This window comes from Drosophila sulfurigaster, chromosome 3 (genome assembly GCF_023558435.1).
Source record: "Drosophila sulfurigaster albostrigata strain 15112-1811.04 chromosome 3, ASM2355843v2, whole genome shotgun sequence".
In the NCBI taxonomy this organism is placed as follows: domain Eukaryota; kingdom Metazoa; phylum Arthropoda; class Insecta; order Diptera; family Drosophilidae; genus Drosophila; species Drosophila sulfurigaster.
In genome coordinates this window covers 35,548,454-35,566,114 of record NC_084883.1, presented here as the reverse complement: position 1 = coordinate 35,566,114, position 17,661 = coordinate 35,548,454, and the positions used below count along the sequence as shown (strand labels likewise).

General features: G+C 43.3%; 5 protein-coding genes across 7 annotated transcripts; 3 read left to right on the top strand and 2 right to left on the bottom strand.

The window, feature by feature from the left end:
* Positions 1–34: 34 nt before the first annotated feature.
* Positions 35–6,261, top strand: LOC133839890 (heat shock 70 kDa protein 4). Of its 2 annotated transcripts, XM_062271522.1 has the most exons (7): positions 35–192; positions 441–643; positions 1,640–2,591; positions 2,653–3,192; positions 4,101–4,196; positions 4,877–5,080; positions 5,143–6,261. In XM_062271522.1, the coding sequence occupies exons 2-7, from the start codon at positions 537–539 to the stop codon at positions 5,758–5,760; spliced, it is 2,517 nt and encodes an 838-aa protein (XP_062127506.1). In that variant the 5' UTR covers positions 35–192; positions 441–536; the 3' UTR covers positions 5,761–6,261. The 2 variants fall into 2 exon arrangements, with proteins under 2 accessions (XP_062127506.1, XP_062127507.1); XM_062271523.1 differs by lacking the exon at positions 4,101–4,196 and having other exon boundaries at positions 36–192.
* A 784-nt stretch (positions 6,262–7,045) lies between these two features.
* LOC133843703 (uncharacterized) lies at positions 7,046–7,637 on the top strand. 2 transcript variants are annotated; one of them, XM_062277354.1, is made up of 2 exons: positions 7,046–7,202; positions 7,255–7,637. In XM_062277354.1, exons 1-2 carry the CDS (start codon positions 7,128–7,130, stop codon positions 7,573–7,575), a joined length of 396 nt encoding a protein of 131 aa, XP_062133338.1. In that variant the 5' UTR covers positions 7,046–7,127; the 3' UTR covers positions 7,576–7,637. The 2 variants fall into 2 exon arrangements, with proteins under 2 accessions (XP_062133338.1, XP_062133339.1); XM_062277355.1 differs by having other exon boundaries at positions 7,048–7,202; positions 7,261–7,637.
* On the bottom strand, positions 7,103–14,861 carry LOC133843696 (neuralized-like protein 4). Its single transcript, XM_062277345.1, has 9 exons — positions 14,336–14,861; positions 13,901–14,275; positions 12,877–13,844; positions 12,360–12,536; positions 11,215–12,299; positions 9,982–10,812; positions 9,557–9,869; positions 9,388–9,498; positions 7,103–9,328 (listed from the first exon to the last, which is right to left on the bottom strand). The coding sequence occupies exons 1-9, from the start codon at positions 14,504–14,506 to the stop codon at positions 7,984–7,986; spliced, it is 5,376 nt and encodes a 1,791-aa protein (XP_062133329.1). The 5' UTR covers positions 14,507–14,861; the 3' UTR covers positions 7,103–7,983.
* A 206-nt stretch (positions 14,862–15,067) lies between these two features.
* On the top strand, positions 15,068–16,736 carry LOC133843701 (RNA exonuclease 4). The gene has a single exon (XM_062277352.1). It carries the CDS (start codon positions 15,309–15,311, stop codon positions 16,113–16,115), a length of 807 nt encoding a protein of 268 aa, XP_062133336.1. The 5' UTR covers positions 15,068–15,308; the 3' UTR covers positions 16,116–16,736.
* On the bottom strand, positions 16,147–16,712 carry LOC133843702 (GATA zinc finger domain-containing protein 10). The gene has a single exon (XM_062277353.1). It carries the CDS (start codon positions 16,710–16,712, stop codon positions 16,224–16,226), a length of 489 nt encoding a protein of 162 aa, XP_062133337.1. The 3' UTR covers positions 16,147–16,223.
* Positions 16,737–17,661: the final 925 nt, after the last annotated feature.

Below are 17,661 nucleotides of genomic sequence, written 5' to 3'. Positions count from 1 at the left end.
TTTAAAATTTAATTTACAATCACACCGTTCGAGAAGTTTCGCTACCATTCTCAGCCGACGTCGACGTCGCCGCTTGAATTTTCATTACGCTGAAAAAACGTGTCGGTCGCGGTAGATAAATTGAAGCGTTTATGTATTGTTAATATAAATAAGCATAAAGCTTTTTACATATATAAATAAATTGCAAAAAATGTGCGTAAATATAATTACAACCATCAATGCAATAAACAAGCAAACAATGAAATTTATCGAGTACAATAGATTGCAAGAGTTTTTCTTTCACGAGCCAAGCAGCAAATTCATAATTAATGTGAAGAAAAAAACTCAAATCGAAGAGCACTTACAATCATATGTCAATTTAAATATCGTTCGATGCCGTGTTTGATGTGTGCTCTAGCTTTAATTAAACAAACTAATATTTTTTCAATTTTCTATTACAGTTGCTGAAACAAAAGAAGCCGCCCCTAAAAAAACTAGGCAACAAAGTCTAACCAAATAAATAGTTCAACTAAATCAATCAAAAACTAGAGGGAAAAATGTCTGTGATTGGCATCGATTTCGGTAACGAGGGCTGCTATGTAGCGGCAGCAAGGTCTGGCGGCATCGAAACCTTGGCCAATGACTACAGTCTGCGAGCAACGCCGTAAGTACATCACCATTCATGGAGTATGATGATTAGTTATTGTTGTATGATGTATTATGTACTGTTTAGCAGAAGCCACTAAATTCATTGTGCATAATCGTTTGCTCCCTTTCTTTGAGGTTATGTACAAATGTAAGTCATGCCCAACTGTTTGTACGTGTATGTGAGTATAGGGGTGTATGTGTGTGTGTATGCGTATGCGTATGGGTTTTGTTTGCATGAGTATACGCGCCTAGAAATTTCCAGTACTATTGTTGTCACTGGTAACGCGCTTTATATACAATTGTAAATGAAGCAAAATGTCCACAAATTTGTTGTAGAGTGCATATATGTACATCTATGTGCACTGGTGTACATATGGTGGGTAAAATGCATTCATGCGCTGATTGCTTAGGCCTAAATTTGGCTCTGGCTGTCGCTCCATAAAAAGCATTTCAAAATCAACTTTGGGATGTTGCACTGCGTTCCATATTCTATTCCAATTATTTTTGACTAAGATTCTTAATTTATAAAAATGTTGTAGACTGCGTGGGCGAAATTTCCACTTTTGCAAATATTTTTTTTTTTTTGCTGTTTTTTTCCTTTAATTTTGGCCAGTGTGCACACATATTCACACGCGTATCATCGCATGCGTCATGCGGTCACTCTGAGCACGAGAGTAACAGCATCAGTAAGAGAAGTGAGCGAGCGAGAGCGCAAAGGCAGCAGCTGTTGCGAGAGAGAGCAAAAGCAAGTTCGCACCAAAAGTTGTCAAAAATAAAATCGAAGCCGGCAAAACATACGATCGCATACACACAGACGCGCGCTCACATGCACATGCCCACAATGTGCTCAATACATACATAAGTCAAGGTGGTATCTGTGAGAGAGACTGACTCAGTTTGTTGTTGCTCAAGTTTTGACCATATTTGACCCGTTTTGTTTTATAATGCCTGGGAGGGTTGTTAGGCATATATTATTTTAAAATCATTAATTTTAATATCACCTCGTTTGCAGCTCCTTTGTGGCCTTCGATGGCAAGAAGCGCATCATTGGCGTGGCGGCCAAGAACCAGCAGGTGACAAACATGAAAAACACAGTTGGCGGCTTTAAGCGTCTGCTTGGCCGCAAATTCAATGATCCACATGTACAACACGAACTCAAGAGCATTCCAGCACGCGTTGAGGAGCGTAACGATGGCAGCATTGGCATCAAAGTCAACTATCTGAACGAGGATCAGCACTTCTCCCCCGAACAACTGACTGCCATGCTGTTCACCAAACTGAAGGAGACTTCGGCATCGGCCATGCAAACGCAGGTCAATGACTGTGTCATTGCCTGTCCCGTATTCTTTACCAATGCCGAGCGTCGTGCCCTCCTCGATGCCGCCCAAATCGCTGGCCTCAATGTCCTTCGCTTGATGAACGAGACGACGGCGACAGCGTTGGCCTATGGCTTCTATAAGAACGATTTGTTCGAGGATAAGCCACGCAATGTGATCTTTGTTGATTTTGGCCATTCGGCGCTGCAGGTCAGCGCTTGTGTCTTCACCAAGGGCAAACTGAAGATGATCGCCAGCAGCTGGGATCAGATTGGTGGGCGAGACTTTGATCTGGCGTTGGCCGAATACTTTAGCAAGGAGTTCCTCGAACGTTACAAGATCAATGCTAAGACCAATGCACGCGCCAATCTGCGTCTCTTGACCGAAATCGAGAAGCTCAAGAAGCAGATGTCGGCAAACAGCACTAAACTGCCATTAAACATTGAATGCTTTTTGGATGACATCGATGTCAGCTCATCGATGCAACGTTCACAAATGGAGGAGCTTGTCGCTCCCGTCTTGGAACGTGTGGAGCAAACATTCAGGAAGCTGTTGGCCGAATCGAAGTGGTCCGTCGATGACATTGACTCGGTGGAAATTGTGGGAGGCAGCACTCGCATACCATCGATCAAGCAGCTCATTGAGAAGGTTAGTCAGTAACTTGATTTCCCAAATATGACAAGATTTATGTGTTCTTTCTCCATTTTAGGTGTTCAACAAGCCCGCGAGCACCACACTCAATCAGGATGAGGCTGTGTCCCGTGGCGCTGCCCTGCAATGCGCCATCATGTCGCCAGCGGTGCGTGTCCGTGAATTCGGTGTGACTGATATACAGAACTATGCGGTCAAAGTACTTTGGGATGCCGAAGGTTCAGCGTCGAATGCCGAAGTTGAAATCTTTCCCCAATTCCATGCATCACCGTTCAGCCGTTTGGTTACAATTGCGCGCAAGAGTCCATTCAGTGCATCCATTGTTTATGGCCAGCCTGTGCCGTATCCGGATCAAACCATTGGTGTTTGGAAGATCAAGGATATCAAACCAACGGAACGTGGTGAGAGCCAGGAAGTTAAACTGAAAGTGCGCATCAATCAAAATGGCATTGTGCTGATTTCATCGGCCACACTGGTCGACCGCAAGGAACTGGAAGAGGCTGCTGCCGCCACTGGAGAGCAGGCTGCTGGCGAGGAGAAGGCCACCGGTGAGCAGCCGGCTGCCAACTCTGGCGAGCAAGCGGATGCTCAGCAGGAGGTAAGTTCAGCCAGCAAGCTGTTTGCTTTTCTATTTTTTATCGATCGTCATCACCATCATTGTTAGAACCATCATGATCATCACGTACTGCTGTTGTTATGGTGCTGCTCTGCTGGCTTCTTGCAGTTTTCTAACCCTTCCAAGTGTTTCTCTTCTTCTAACCGCTTCAATTCCGATTCATCAACTCAATATCAGCTTTCATTTGCCCTATTTTATTTCTCATACACTCTCTTAGTGCTGTTCGACTATTATTTATTTTCCTAGACATGAATGAAACCATAGCTAAATTCATTAAATAAATAACAGTAAATTTATGTTAATATTATTTGTAGTTTTATATCGAGAGACGTAATATATAATTTTTTATAGGGCAGTCTAATCCAGCTTATATTGTTTGATATCTAAAGGGCCTTTCTATTTTAATTTGCCATAAAAATTGCCCCCCTTCTTAACAAATAGATAATGAAGCAACTGTAAATATAGAACGAAGATAACGGTTCCCAAGCGGATTAATAGGACAAATATTGATATTTCATTGCATTAGGGGTTACTCATAAATGATTTTATATATATCATGCTCATTTATAGCTACTTGCAAAGTATTTTATCGCAATTAAATTTTTTACGTTCTATTTACTTTTGGAAATTGCGTTTGCTCGGGCTTTTCATAGATATTTCTTTTGGCGTTTTGCTTTTGGTTTCATTCTCGATCTAGTGTTTGTTGTAGTTGCTGTTGTTGTTGCTCTTGTTATTATACTATATAATTCTGAATATTTGAATATCGTAAATATTTGATATACATACTTATGTGTGGCACAATCATACATATATATAAATATCTATATACAACTATTACAACTACTATCCCAAATATTGGATATTGTGCGCTCGCGTTTGCTCTCTCTTAGGCATATTGTGAGAATGAGGATGATAATAATACATCAACAGCCTCATCACCTGGCGGACAAGGGTGGGCACAGCGGGTCAAGGGCTGGTTTGGTTCGGTACGTTTGCAAATACAAAACAAAAAAAAATACAAACAATTATTAAAGTCATTAATGCAATTTATAATTTAAATTTAAATACTGACAAATGTCTCGAAATTGGAAATGTCGTTTAAAATTGTGAAAATTAAATCAAGCACAAATAAATTGCGCTTCTTTTTCCCACCCTACAACCGATAATAAAACGAATGATGAAGACCGCTCATAAGCCGCCTACCCTGTGTGCTCCTACAAGAACAAAAAATAAAATATTTATATATATAAAGTACAAACAATACTAAACAGAAACTGTAAAATTACTTACACAATTTGCCTAAAAATCGCTTAAAAACATTTTCTTTAATTTTATATTATTTCCTCAAACAAAACAAAAAAAGAAAAGAAAACAAGTACAAGTAATAAACGTTTTTACAATGCGCCTGTAATCCACTGAATGCTCTCTAATAGAAATATGTATTCACAAACTTAACGACACGATCACGAATCTCTTGCTCATATATTGTAGGCTGTTGCTTGAGCTGTGTTTTTCCTCTTCGCTTTGTTGTTTGTTGTTCCGCTTCGAGCTATATTTCCTCTTTCTATTGGCTACACACAAATTGGATATATTTTGTATTTTTGACAAGCAGCTTTAGTTCTGATTGTATTTTCATGTCTTCCCTCTCTCTTTTTGTTATTCGCAGGGCAATGATAAGGCTAAGAAGAAGACCATTAAGGCCGTTGAGCTGCCTATGGAAATAGTTACCCATGGTTTCTATCCCAATGAATTGGCCAACTATTCGCAGCAGGAAGCTAAGATGATTGGCAATGATCAGAAGGAAACCGAGCGTATTGATGCCAAGAACGCATTGGAGGAGTTTGTTTACGATACGCGTAACAAGTTGCAGGTAAATAATAGCGGATTGAATGAACCTAAAGACCATGGCTAACATTCTCTTTTGATCTACAGGGTGGTCCTCTAGAGCGTTATGTGGTTGAGGCCGAACGTGAAGCGATTGTGGCGCAGCTGAATGATCTCGAGAACTGGCTGTATGAAGATGGCGAGGATTGTGAGCGTGAGATTTACACCAGTCGACTGTCGACACTGCAACAACAAACGGATCCCATCAAGCACCGTTCCCAGGACTTTGAGCAGTCTCCCGCTGCTTTCGATGAGCTGAAGAACAGCATTGCATTTGCACGCCAAGCTGTGGCAGAATTCCGCAAGGGTGTGGCCAAGTACGACCATCTGACGGAAACCGAATTCATTAACATTGCCGAAACTGCGGACAAGGCGCAAAAATGGCTGGATACCAATTTAGTCAAGTTCACGCAAGCACCACGCACTAGCGACAGTCCTGTGCAGACATCAGCGGTGCGCCAGGAGGTGCAGACCCTGAATGCCTGTGTTAATTCGGTGATTACACGCGCGAAACCGAAGCCAGCTGCCAAGACAACAACGACACCGCCCAAGGATGCGCCCAATGCGGAGCAAAATGGTGGCGAGCCAAGTGCAGCCGGTGACAAAATGGATGTGGATGGCAATGCGCAGGCGGCCACCAATGATCCATCTATGGATGTGGAGTGAGTTGTGCGCGTGCCGCGATATATTTAAATATGAATATATATATGTATGGTATTGGCTAACGATAAACAAGAAGAACCGATAGATAAACTATAAACAACAAAAAGAAACAAACAACAAAATTAACTTAACGTATACAATGAATATGAAAGAACAACAACAAATTGTATATGCACTTTTGCTTTTTCGACGCATCAGAATCAAAGCAAACTGGCAAATTGTAAACAACAACCGATGAAACTACATGTGTAAGCGTATAATACAAAATGATTTGATTAAGCAGGCACGATTGACAGCGATTGGCAGTGGCAGAGACACGGTAAAAGAAAAACATAGGCAGACAACAAGCTGCGCAAATGCAACAATTTCTGAATAATACAACAAACAAAACAAAACCAACCATTTCTAATCGACCATTTTTTGCATATAGTTGAATAACAAAGCGACACTAAAAAGAATGGAATTAAAATAATCAAATAAAACAATGATGATTCCAAAAAGCAACAGCAAGTCTTTTCACTTATTTTTCTGTTTAATATGCCTCTACGGGAGGTTATTGGCGCACAGAGTGTTTAAACAATAACAAGAGTTTTCCACGAATTGGCCATAATATTAAATGATATATACATATATTATTCGATTCTATACGTATATAGAGATTTGTATACTAATAGCGTTGTATGAATGGCAGCAGCATTTTCTGGGTTTTCAATTGAGCACAATATTTAATTGATGAAGATGTTTATAATCATGTTGTAACAGACTAGCAAAATTATCATATAAAATATATTATCAATCTGGTATTAGGTTAGTGCTGGTAAAGCAAATCAATATTAGATCACTAGAAAGCAATACAAAACCCTAAATCAAAGAATCAAGATTAGAAAATTAATTAATAACTAACGAATTTTCTATAGAAATAAATCAGAATTTATGTGACAATTCTAAATCAAAATTGTAAGGTATGATTTTACAATTTAAAATGCATTAAAAATGCACATAAAAAAGATACAACATATGAATATATGTCCTTTAAAATATAATTACATAACTTAACACAGAAAGAATTAAAATATAAATCCAAGGGTCTATTACGATCGGAATACCGACTTAGATATTTGAAAGAGGTATAACAGGAACTCGTCGCCTCACACTTTTCTGAATATATTTGGAAATTTATTTGCGCTTACACTAGCAAATATTTGATGATTTTCCATATATATACACTTTTCTATATATACAGAAAATTGTATACACAGAGCGACGTATAAAAGCCGGCAGCATTTCGTTGCTTTTTCAGTTGAGTTTTCTCTGCGAAACGTAGCGCAATATTTGATATTCGAGATTTTGGAAACAGAAAGTCTATCAAGATGAAGATGTTGGTAATTCTTTTACTGGGCTTGCAGGTGTTCTGGGCTACAGCATCACCCACAACGGTCAGCACAGTAAGTTATAAGATAATTATTATTTAAATATATTAATTACATGGTATAACAGTTCGAGATATCTGCTGATAAGAGCAGAGAATGCAGTGCTTATTGTGGATCAGTTGCGAGGCATCTTCAAGCAAACACAATTACAATTGAAAGCAAGGACACTCAGATAAAGGAACTCGAAGCCAAGGTAACTGAACTGGAGGCTAAACTTGCGAGAAAGGGAACTTCAGAGGCAGCTCCGGTGGAGTCAACTGATGACCTTGTGTCGAGCCTTCATCTGAAAATCGATGCTATAAGGAACAAGATCAAAGATATTGGAAACATCTACTCGGGATCGGTGAACGTTAAAAAACCAGTTAATGAAGAAAATGTTGAAAAATAATCCTATAAGTTTTGGAACGAATTTCACTAGAAATTATAATAAAAGATTTTGAACATTAAAAACTGAGATATTCATTTTTCTAAAAATGGTTAATTAAGTGGTCCGAGTTTCGAATATAATAGAATGCAGGTTCCTTAAAATTATTGCATACTAAATCAAACTCGTTTCTTCACACTATGTGTTTAACTTTGTGATTATATTTGGAGATTTATTTGCGCTTACAGTACAAAACATGTCATGGCTTATAAATGGGCTAGGAAGGGACAAAGGGAATGCCTATGTGAATACGAATACGAATGCGTGGTAAGCGTAGCGTAGAGTGTTTGAGTTATCATAATTGCGAGATAAATATAAGAAATTCGGCTGCAAGCTGGTGACTAGTTTTAATGTGTCGTGTACTTTTGGGTCTTAAGATTCGCTCGATGGCTCTTCGATGCGATCTAGTTTTATAATTAACGCATTTATGATGCAGGCGCCTGCCTCTTTGGTAAACCAGCACAGATCGTTGAGCAGATGCAGCGAGGATTCGTTAATGGCGCCAGCGCTGCTGTTGTTGCAACCACCGCCAGAGGCGACTCCAACCGAGCCCGCATCATTGGCAGCTTCGTGTTCCGTTGTGTGCAGACTACGACGCTTGGCCTCGGTCGCTGTTTTGCCCGTGGTGACGCCCGAGATGGACTGACGACGCACATAGACCTCGAACGAGGTGGAAATACGATGCACTCCCTGCTCGGACACATAATGATGCTGGGGCAGCACCGGTTCAATTACCGTGGCATTGGGTGAATAGTAGAGCTCGAGGCGTGTGCCGGGCTCGTCTTTGTGCGTGGCAGCGACGGTGTCTTCATCCATTTCCAGTGGCAACGGCTGCCCACGATCGAGTATTGCGCGTATTTTATCAACTCGTGTCATGTAATAGAACGGCAGCCAATCGCCATTCAGATCCAGATGAACTTGAGTCGATGCTGATCCAGCAGCGGATGATGTCGATGCGCTCAGCGCATTCACCGTCTGCTGGTTGAGCTTGAAGTACACCCAGCCCTCCAGCTTGTCGCCATTGCCAGTGCTGTTGCCGTTGCACTTGGCGCAGAAGCAAATTGGTTCGAGTCGCACATCGAAAGAGGCCTGCGGCAGCACGAGGGAAGCACAGAAGCGTTTCACCTGCTTCAGATACTCGCAATCATTCTGCTCCAACACGCCAGCTGCAGCAGCCGCCGAACGCAACGATTCCCTGGGATTGCTGCTCGAATTTGTATCGGATTCCACAGAGTTGAGCGACGAGAGATCCAGATTAAGTAGCGACATTTGATCGGGCATCAAATGATGCTGCATGCGCGTGTATTCGTTCTGCTGTAGTTGCTGCAATAGCAGCAAATGATTCATGTAATCGATCTCATCATCTTCCAGCACATTGTCGCCAGACTCGCTAGACAATTCACGCTCACGATCCCGTTCACGTTCTCGCTCGCTGCTGACTTCGACGACAGCATCTACATTGTTCTCGCTATGCTCCGACTCATGAGAGGCAACCATAGACGTGGACACCACATTGGAGCACAGTGCCTGCTCATCGTACTCCTTGTTTGTGTCGTAAACGCCGCTAGATCCATGTGCTTGACCTCCAGCTGCATTGGAACCGCTGGCTCCTCCGCCTGTCGATGTATTCAGCGAGTTTTGAAACCTCTGCGTGCTCTGGCTGCGTTGTATATTCAAATTGGTGTTGTGCTGCAACTGCAGCGACTCTCGAAGGCAGCTGTAAGGAAAGAATCAATAACTAGCTGTTGATGTTGTTAAATGGGATTTATCACTTACCAAGTGGATGAGGAACCGCCCAGCTCGTTCCGCTGCTGCTCCAGCGTGCGATTCTTAATGGAAATATTAAGCAACAGATTCTCAGAGACGCTCTCCATAACAGAACGTGTCCTGTGTATTGACAAAGGGTTAAGGAACAGCTCGAATGGAAATAAGAGTGAAAACTTACATGAGATTGCCGGCTGCAGAAGTGGAAGCGCCTGTTGGCAGTTCCCTGGCACTGTCGCTTAGCTGCTCCGTGTCCTTCTCCTTCTCATGCATCTCCAGATGCGCCTTCTCGCATTGCTGCGGCATATTGTCCAACTCAAGAGCCTCTGGTGCCTCCAGTATGGGTGTGCCATTGGCATTGCCATTGCGCGCGGCATCGCTGCCTGTGAGCAAAGAGATCTTCTCGCATTTGCCGTAGATATCAAAGATGGGGTAGACGTGTCCCGGTAAACCGCTAGCCAAATCTTCTAGATTTGTGGAGCCCACCATGATAACTGTAATACAATTAAAATTAGAATATCATTAGCGAACTCTTTACAATAGAATAAATATTTTCTTTAGAAATAATAGTATTTAAAATACGATGTTTATTATGGATAAACTCACCCAACATTCCGGCGTGTGTGAGCGTCATGGTAATCACAGTGCCTAGCTGGATCTGATCAAGTACTTCGCCATATTTGGAGGCCATCACCTGGCCATTGATGTTGATGTAGTCATGGGTCGCCAGCCAACAGCTGCGCTTGCAGTTCAACAGCGAAATGGGAATGGACATGGCTTGCGGACAGGTCGAAAGCACGCCCAAGCTGAGGGTGCCCTTCCATTTGTTGTTGATGGCATCCACCTTGATGCTGATGCTCTCACCCTTGCAAAGTGGCTTATTCAGGCAAACAATCGCCTGATTGAAGGACTTACTGCGACAGGCACTGCGTCGATCATCACCAAGACGGACATGCTTATTGGACACATCGACAAACTCATAATTCTGCGCTTCGGAATCAATAGATTCCAGCATTGAGCTATCCTGTTTGTTCAGCGGATCCATGCCAAAGTCCATCGAATCCTGCAGTCGCAGACTACATGGACGCAACGGCGATGCGGGACCTTGAGTGGAGATCACCTGCACAGCCATTGTGGAGCCAAGTAGCTCGGCCACAACATACACATCGTTGGGTATGTTATGGAACTGTATGTTCACATTCTCCGAGTTCAGCAAGATATTCAATGAGTTCTCCACACGCTCCAGCGTAATGCGATCATCGACACGCAGCCACTCAAGGGAGGCGAGGGATCGCTGGAGGCAGCTGGAATTGTAGCGCACCTCGTTGCCGCTCACATACCAAACGTTGGCCGGAATGCGCTTCAGGCTGGTGGGCAACTTCTTGCGCACGCTCTCGTCGGCCAGGTTGAGATCGGTGATGCCAATGCTGAGACAGCCTGTGAGAGATTTTAGAGCAAGCAGTTAAGAAAATGTTAAGAATTTGTGAAGAATACCATTATCATAAGAATGGCCAATTCAGCTGGTTGTAAAACTACTTCAACTTCAATAAATATATAACCAACTGGTTCCTAGTTCTAATTACTTAATGTACCCTTCTAAATTAGAACAAAAATCGTTTTGAAACTTTTAAGAAATTGATTTAAAAAATGAACTAATATACCCCAGTTTAGTAGAAATTTATCTTATTTTTTCTGATTTAACTAATTAAACGGACGGTCGACTTTCCTAACAGTATCAACCATTAATGGCTATTAAAAAGGGATACTCTTATGCATTTTTTTTTGTAGACCGTGTGTTAAATCCCGGTAATAAGAGTTAATTTAATTCGTTACACTCACCAGCAAACATGGGATTGATGGAGGTCAGCTTGAGCTCGAAAGGCGATCCAACGCTCAGCGGATGCTCCGAGAAAACCAGACAATGCGACAACGCTGCCGTTGAGCCTGTAAATCGCGACGCTTCTGTCCAATCCTTGGTCAAACTAACGCTACCCGAGACACAAGTCCAGCGATGTTTTGTCTCCAACGCCGGATGCTGTATAACCGATGTGGCCTGGCAGCTCTGTGAGTTCTCGCTGGTGGCATATGGAGCACGTATGTCAAGCTGCGTTTGCGTCAGACTAACCTGGGCGCACTGCCCGTAGAGATCAATTATGGCCCAAATGTTGGGCGCATGGCACTCGCCAGCTGGACCCTGATCCATGCCATCCACAAAGAAGTGTATGTAGTCTCCGTTTCGCATGACGCCGACACGCGTGCCCGTTCCCAAAGTGTCCAGATCGATGAGAACATTGGTGCGTATCGTTTTGCGATTGTGAAAGATCATGGGGCCACACAGTATGATCGTATCGTTCGCCTCGAGATCAGTGGCATTGGGCGCCAGTTGAATGTCCTCTGGTCGCGTGCCCGTCACGCCAATTTCAATGTTGCCCGACCAATGACGTACCATTGTCTCCAACTCCACCTCAAACAGTTCCCGATTTCGCAACGGTCTATTACTAAACACAATTGCATCATTGAACTCCGCTAGAGAATTGGGACGCGATGCAGTCAACCCGCTGTTGGAAATCCCCGCATTGGCACCATGTATGTTATGGAAACGCAGCGGCACCTCGCTGTACAGCGTTGTATTTGAAATGGTTGAGTTGCCAGTGTCCGGACTTCCGCACTCTGATGTGTCTATGATGCTGGCCTGCGCCGCCTGGCCGTAGAGATCAATGACGCCATAGACACGCTCCGGCACATTGGTGGCAGCTGGTCCCTGATCCACGCCATTCACCCAAAAGTGTAGAGTGCCGTCATCCTTGCGCACAACGCCCACGCGATCGCCCACCTGCAGGCGATCCAGATTCTGGCCATATTGCTCGATCACCGTGACACCATTCTGCATAACGCCGTTGCCCGTCATCATCCAGGTGCCAGAACTAAAGGGAGATTGGAATTATATTATTCTAGTACATACATAAGTAAATTACTCTACTTACCGCACATTTGTCATGGTAAAGGGAAAGTCTAGGTCGTCGGCTGTGTGCGTAGTGACGCCCATTTCCACAGAGCCTGCCCATTTAGTGACCACGCGCTCTAGTCGCACTTGGAACAGCTCATTGGGCCGCAGCGGACGTCGCGTTAGCACCACGCCATTATTAAAGTCGTCTGCGGCGCTGCAATAAAAGTGAGGAAAAGTTAATTTCAAGTTTAAATAGATTGATAAATAAATAAATTGAACCCTATTAAAGGAATAACTTGCAAGCTAATCCTAATACAAAAAAAACGTATGGTTACGGTATGGAAAAAGGTGTGGGCAACATAAAACTGAATAGCATCAGAAGGAGTAAAATTCCCAAATATTATAGACTCATCGAAGAAGTCTTTATATGAACGGACAGACTGATGGATAGGTATAGAGTTAGAGCAACTTATTGTAAATAACCTAGAATAGTTTAAATTAATCTTCATATCTTAAACTGCCTTAAAGGCTGTTTTCAATGTAGGTTTACTTACTTGGGTCGCAACGCAGTGCGTCCACTCTGCGTAACCGTCGCGTGGCTGCCGCAGATGTGATGAAACGTGAGTCTGTCGTCGTTGCGCGCAATGGCCCGTGTGCTGGAAATGGTTTCGCTGAGTCCGCCCGCTGCACCAGCCACATTCAACTCGCTTTCCGGGCTCAACAGGCTCAGCGTAGGCGTGCCCGTCTGCGCATGACTGCAAACCAAAGCCATGCCGGCAACAATGTTGTTGCGACGTGTCACCAGATTCTGCTGTTCCCGCTCATCGCGATCCACAATGGTCACCTTGATGGTCATGCCATAGAGATCGATAACGCCCCACAACGTGGCCGCCACACGTGTTGCCGCCACGCCCTGATCCTGTCCATTGATGTAATAGTGCAGATTGCTATTCGATTTGCGCATCATGCCAACGCGATCTCCTTCGCGCAACTCATCCAAATTGAACTCGCCATATTGTCGTCGAGTGCCTTTGCCATTGGTAAGTATGCCACAGCCGGACATCATGATGGTTCCGCTGCGCATATTCGTCATGGTAGCCGGAAAGTGCAGCACTGTGGGATTGTGCGTGGTGACGCCCACCTCAATGGAACCGGACCATTTGTCCACCAGCTTATCGATGCGTATCTCGAACAGTTCATTGTCGCGCAGTGGACGATGCGTCATCACCACGCCATTGTTGAACTCATCCAAAGGACGACGCCTCTCCGCCGAACGAAAGTTGGGCACCAATTTCACCAAGCTGCCACAGCGAGTGTGGAAACGTAAGCGATCATTGATATCATAGTATTCGCCAGCAGCACCTGCATTGGCTGAACTAGAGAGCACACTGCCAGAGTTGAGATTCAGCCGAGCCAGTGCATCCAGATTGCTACTATCGGCAACGCTGACATCAACGCTCATAGGCACGTCGAGATTCTGCACCACCTGCTGCAGTGGTTGCTGCAGCGGTGAGTCCAAGAGCTGAAAATACAGATGATTAAGCAAAGCAAAAGGGAAAGATATTATAGTCAACTTACCTCGCTACTGCTGTTTAGCATCGAACTGGCATCCGAAGTGGGACACAGCGAAACCTGTACACAGCGTCCATAGAGATCGACGAGAGCCCAGAGGGGCTTGGGCATGTTCTTAGCGGCCACGCCCTGTGACTCGCCATTCACATAGAAGACGAGATCATGGTTTGAAGTGCGCATGACACCTACTCGATCATTCTCGTTGAGTGTCTCCAGATCGGTGCCATAGAACTCGAGTAGACGACGGCCATCCTTGCGCACGTCAATGCCGGACATGACCCAGGTGCCATTCCGCATCGCTGTCGCACAGGCAACCAGCTCCAGATCATCCGGCGACTCCGAGGTGACGCCAATCTCAATACTGCCACCCCACGAGTGACTCTGCAAAGGGAATTAATTATTGAATCTGTCAATGAGTTCTTGTAACTGCAATGTACTCACCTTCTTTTCAATCACCACCTCGAAAAGCACATCGTCCACCAAAGGCTCAGCGCTGAAGACCAAAGCATGGCTAAAGTTTCGCATCAAACGCTGCGCCGAGCGATTTCCATCCCACAGAGTAATCGAGCGACCACAACGATTGTGAAAACGTTGTATGGATCCTTGTGCCATCTTCGATGATTTACACTATTCACTTAATTTATGTGTTGTATTGTATTTACTTGTTGTGGTTTGGTTTAACTCAATTGCATTTCGCATTTTGCAATTGCAGTTTTTTCTTGTCTTTTATGCATAATGTCTTTTCATTGTCTATGTGCTTGTGTTGTCTATTTATAACAATTGCAATCACTTGCATATACAAGCGACATTATTAATGTTGGCAACAATTAACTTATTTGTTGTTTGTTTATTCACTTATATTGCTAATGTTCTTTTCATATTCTTCAAGTGTTTTTCATTTGTTATATTGGTTTTTTTGGTAACATCACTTTAACAGCCCTCTGCAATGTTGACAGAGTTCGTTAAACTGTTGTTTAGCAGGCGGACAACTTCAGCATTTGAATCAGCTGTTAACTGTTAGCATGTCACATCACTAGTAAACCGTTAAAGCATCTTAACATTTGCATCGATAACAATAATAATAATCGAAGTAATATTTTAGTGTTTACTTGTTGATGTACACAATAAATAATCATTTAAGTTACGTTAATGTTATATTCGACTGACTTTCAAGTTTCTTCTCCTCCGAGAGCTCCCATAAAACTAGCATTGTTTACCTAAATTTATTTATCGGTTTAACTAGTTCATTTTGCTATCAAACTTCTGGTCACACTGTTTGGAAGTATACAATTCGTCGTATAGTCAAAACACATGTTTGTGTTTTAGCTGGAAGTACACAATTCGAATTTTAATTGATGTGGCGAGTTTTAAAGTTGTCGCTGACACAAGAAGAACCAATGAACTCTACGTCGTCATGAAACGCAGTGAAGACAATAGTCCCAAACGCAAAGCAATGAACACAAACACGAATTCATCCCCCGGACAGCGCAAGCTGCAAACGTCAATGGAACGCTTGCAGGTGCAGCAAGCAAATGTAAACAGACGCGCTGCCGGCTCCAATTGGCAAGCGGCGATGGGCAACGAAAATCACAATCAAGCAGCATCAAGTTCAGCCTCGACGTCAACAGCTGGTACCCACGAAACGGATGCCACATTAACCAAATCGGCCCGAAATCGTCTCAAGCGCAAAGCACAACGCAATCGTTACCTCGCCATGGACTGTGAGATGGTTGGCGTTGGTCACAACGGCCAGGATGCGATGCTGGCCCGCGTCTCCATTGTAAACAAGGTGGGTGAAGTGTTGCTGGACAAGCATGTGAAGCCACGCCAACCCGTCGTGGATTATCGCACCAGCATTTCAGGCATTCGACCAGAAGACATCGAGAATGGCGAGGACTTCAAAGATGTGCAGGCCGAGGTGGTGAAGCTGCTGCAGGGCAAAGTGCTCGTGGGTCATGCGCTGCGTAACGATCTCGCCGCTCTGGGAATTAAGCATCCTAAGGCGCACATCCGCGACACATCCGTCTATAAACCGCTCTGCAAAGTGGTCTCCAATGGCCACACACCTAGTCTGAAGCGTCTTACGATGGCCGTTCTGGGCAAGGAAATTCAGACTGGTGAGCACAACTCAGTGGAGGATGCACGGGCCGCCATGAGCATCTATAATCTTATTGCCGCCGACTGGGAAAAGTATCTGGAGAAGCGGCAGAAGCACCACTGACAGATCCCCAAGAAACACACACGAATCGCACTTTAGTATTGTAAGGTTTACCCATTGAGTTTTATAAGAGAAAAAGAGACAGTTGCATAAATGTATAAAATGTTGAAACTACGTATCTACTGTTTCTTTTGTCTTTGGCGCCTCATTGATGACACTGCCGTGTATCGCATTGTGTCGCTCCATCAAATCATGCCACGGATCCTCCAGCATCGAGCTGTGAAAATACTGCGAAAAGGTGTCCGTACTCGTGCTCCTTCCATTATTAAATTGCCTCTGTTGATGATTTTGCTGATGAAATCCGCGTCTTCCACCGCGTTGCCCGAAATTTCTACCTTGTTGCTGGTAAGGTGTTTTATTACGATAAAAATGCGGGGAGCTCTGTCGATCCTCGTAGAAACCACATTGTTGTTGTTGTTGCTGCGGCGTTCTGCTTTGATAGAAATGCGGAGTTCCTTGTGGCCTGTTTTGTTCTCTTTCGTGCGGTTGTTGCAGGCCGCCAGTGTGCTGTGTCCTGTAGTCCGATGTCTGCGAAGGATATTGACCCACATGCTGAGAGTAGGGCGAAAAGTAGTTTGTGTTTTTTCGTGGTGCACTCATTGTTATTATTACGATTATCAAGAATTGTAGAGTGTAAACAAAAAAGTACAACAGATTCTTTGCAGTGTGGCTGCAAATGGAAAACCAAAATATACCGTTTTCGTTAATTACAGACAACTTAAAAAATATATTCTAAAGGTGCATTTGAAAATTATATTTATAAGAACAATTAAAATAAATTTATAATATTTAAATTATTATCTTAATCCAGCAAATATAGCAAATTTAGTAAATGAGAGCATATCATTTTTCTCAATGGAGAATATCAGGGCTGCAGAGTATTCGATCAGCTGTTGCACGGTTCTAATTACTGCATACAGGAAACTTATCGATCAGCAAAAGAATACCGCCTATTAATGAGGTTTTAGAAAAGCATATTGTAGCTTTTAGTATTCCTTCAGAAACAAATTGCCATCTCGATTAAACAAATTACGAAAACAAGTTTGTAAAAACACACAACATATATTTCTCGTGACAAAACGTGCAATACAATACATACATATATTTTATTTTAACGGTATTTTATTGCTACAGACAGCTCGGTCACACCACCAATCAGTCTCGTTCGAAAACTCGACAAACGAAGAGGTTGTCAAGTCGCTGTTTAGTCGCGCCGTCGAATGCAAAGTGCATTTTTAAACAATTGCAGTGGAATTTCGCGTTCGAATCTTAAGAGTAATTAAGATGCAGAGTTGAATATAAAAAAGAATTAAATAAATATTAAAACGCATTTGGCAAAGCCAATACGATTGAGCATTATAAAGCTCGACTTAAAAGCCACACCGTACAAAATTGACGCTTTCAGGAGCGTTCGCGTTCTATTGAAATCTGCGCTTTGTCTGTGTGCTCCAGTGAATGTGATTGTGAGTGTGTGTGTGCGATTGTGTTTGTGATTGTGTTAGTGTGACTGTGAATGCGTGTGTCTCGTCTGTGTGTGCGAGTGTATATG

Excerpts from the sequence above, each read along its gene's own strand:
- LOC133839890 (XM_062271522.1), top strand. The coding sequence starts at position 537 with ATGTCTGTGATTGGCATCGATTTCGGTAACGAGGGCTGCTATGTAGCG. Across the intron at positions 2,592-2,652 it reads TCAAGCAGCTCATTGAGAAG|GTGTTCAACAAGCCCGCGAG; the intron begins GTTAGTCAGTAA and ends TCTCCATTTTAG. Across the intron at positions 5,081-5,142 it reads ATACGCGTAACAAGTTGCAG|GGTGGTCCTCTAGAGCGTTA; the intron begins GTAAATAATAGC and ends TTTGATCTACAG.
- LOC133843701 (XM_062277352.1), top strand. The coding sequence starts at position 15,309 with ATGAAACGCAGTGAAGACAATAGTCCCAAACGCAAAGCAATGAACACA.
- LOC133843702 (XM_062277353.1), bottom strand. The coding sequence starts at position 16,712 with ATGAGTGCACCACGAAAAAACACAAACTACTTTTCGCCCTACTCTCAG.
- LOC133843696 (XM_062277345.1), bottom strand. The coding sequence starts at position 14,506 with ATGGCACAAGGATCCATACAACGTTTTCACAATCGTTGTGGTCGCTCG. Across the intron at positions 12,300-12,359 it reads TTTACCATGACAAATGTGCG|TTCTGGCACCTGGATGATGA; the intron begins GTAAGTAGAGTA and ends ATCTCCCTTTAG. Across the intron at positions 10,813-11,214 it reads CATCAATCCCATGTTTGCTG|GCTGTCTCAGCATTGGCATC; the intron begins GTGAGTGTAACG and ends AATCTCTCACAG.
- LOC133843703 (XM_062277354.1), top strand. The coding sequence starts at position 7,128 with ATGAAGATGTTGGTAATTCTTTTACTGGGCTTGCAGGTGTTCTGGGCT. Across the intron at positions 7,203-7,254 it reads CACCCACAACGGTCAGCACA|TTCGAGATATCTGCTGATAA; the intron begins GTAAGTTATAAG and ends ATGGTATAACAG.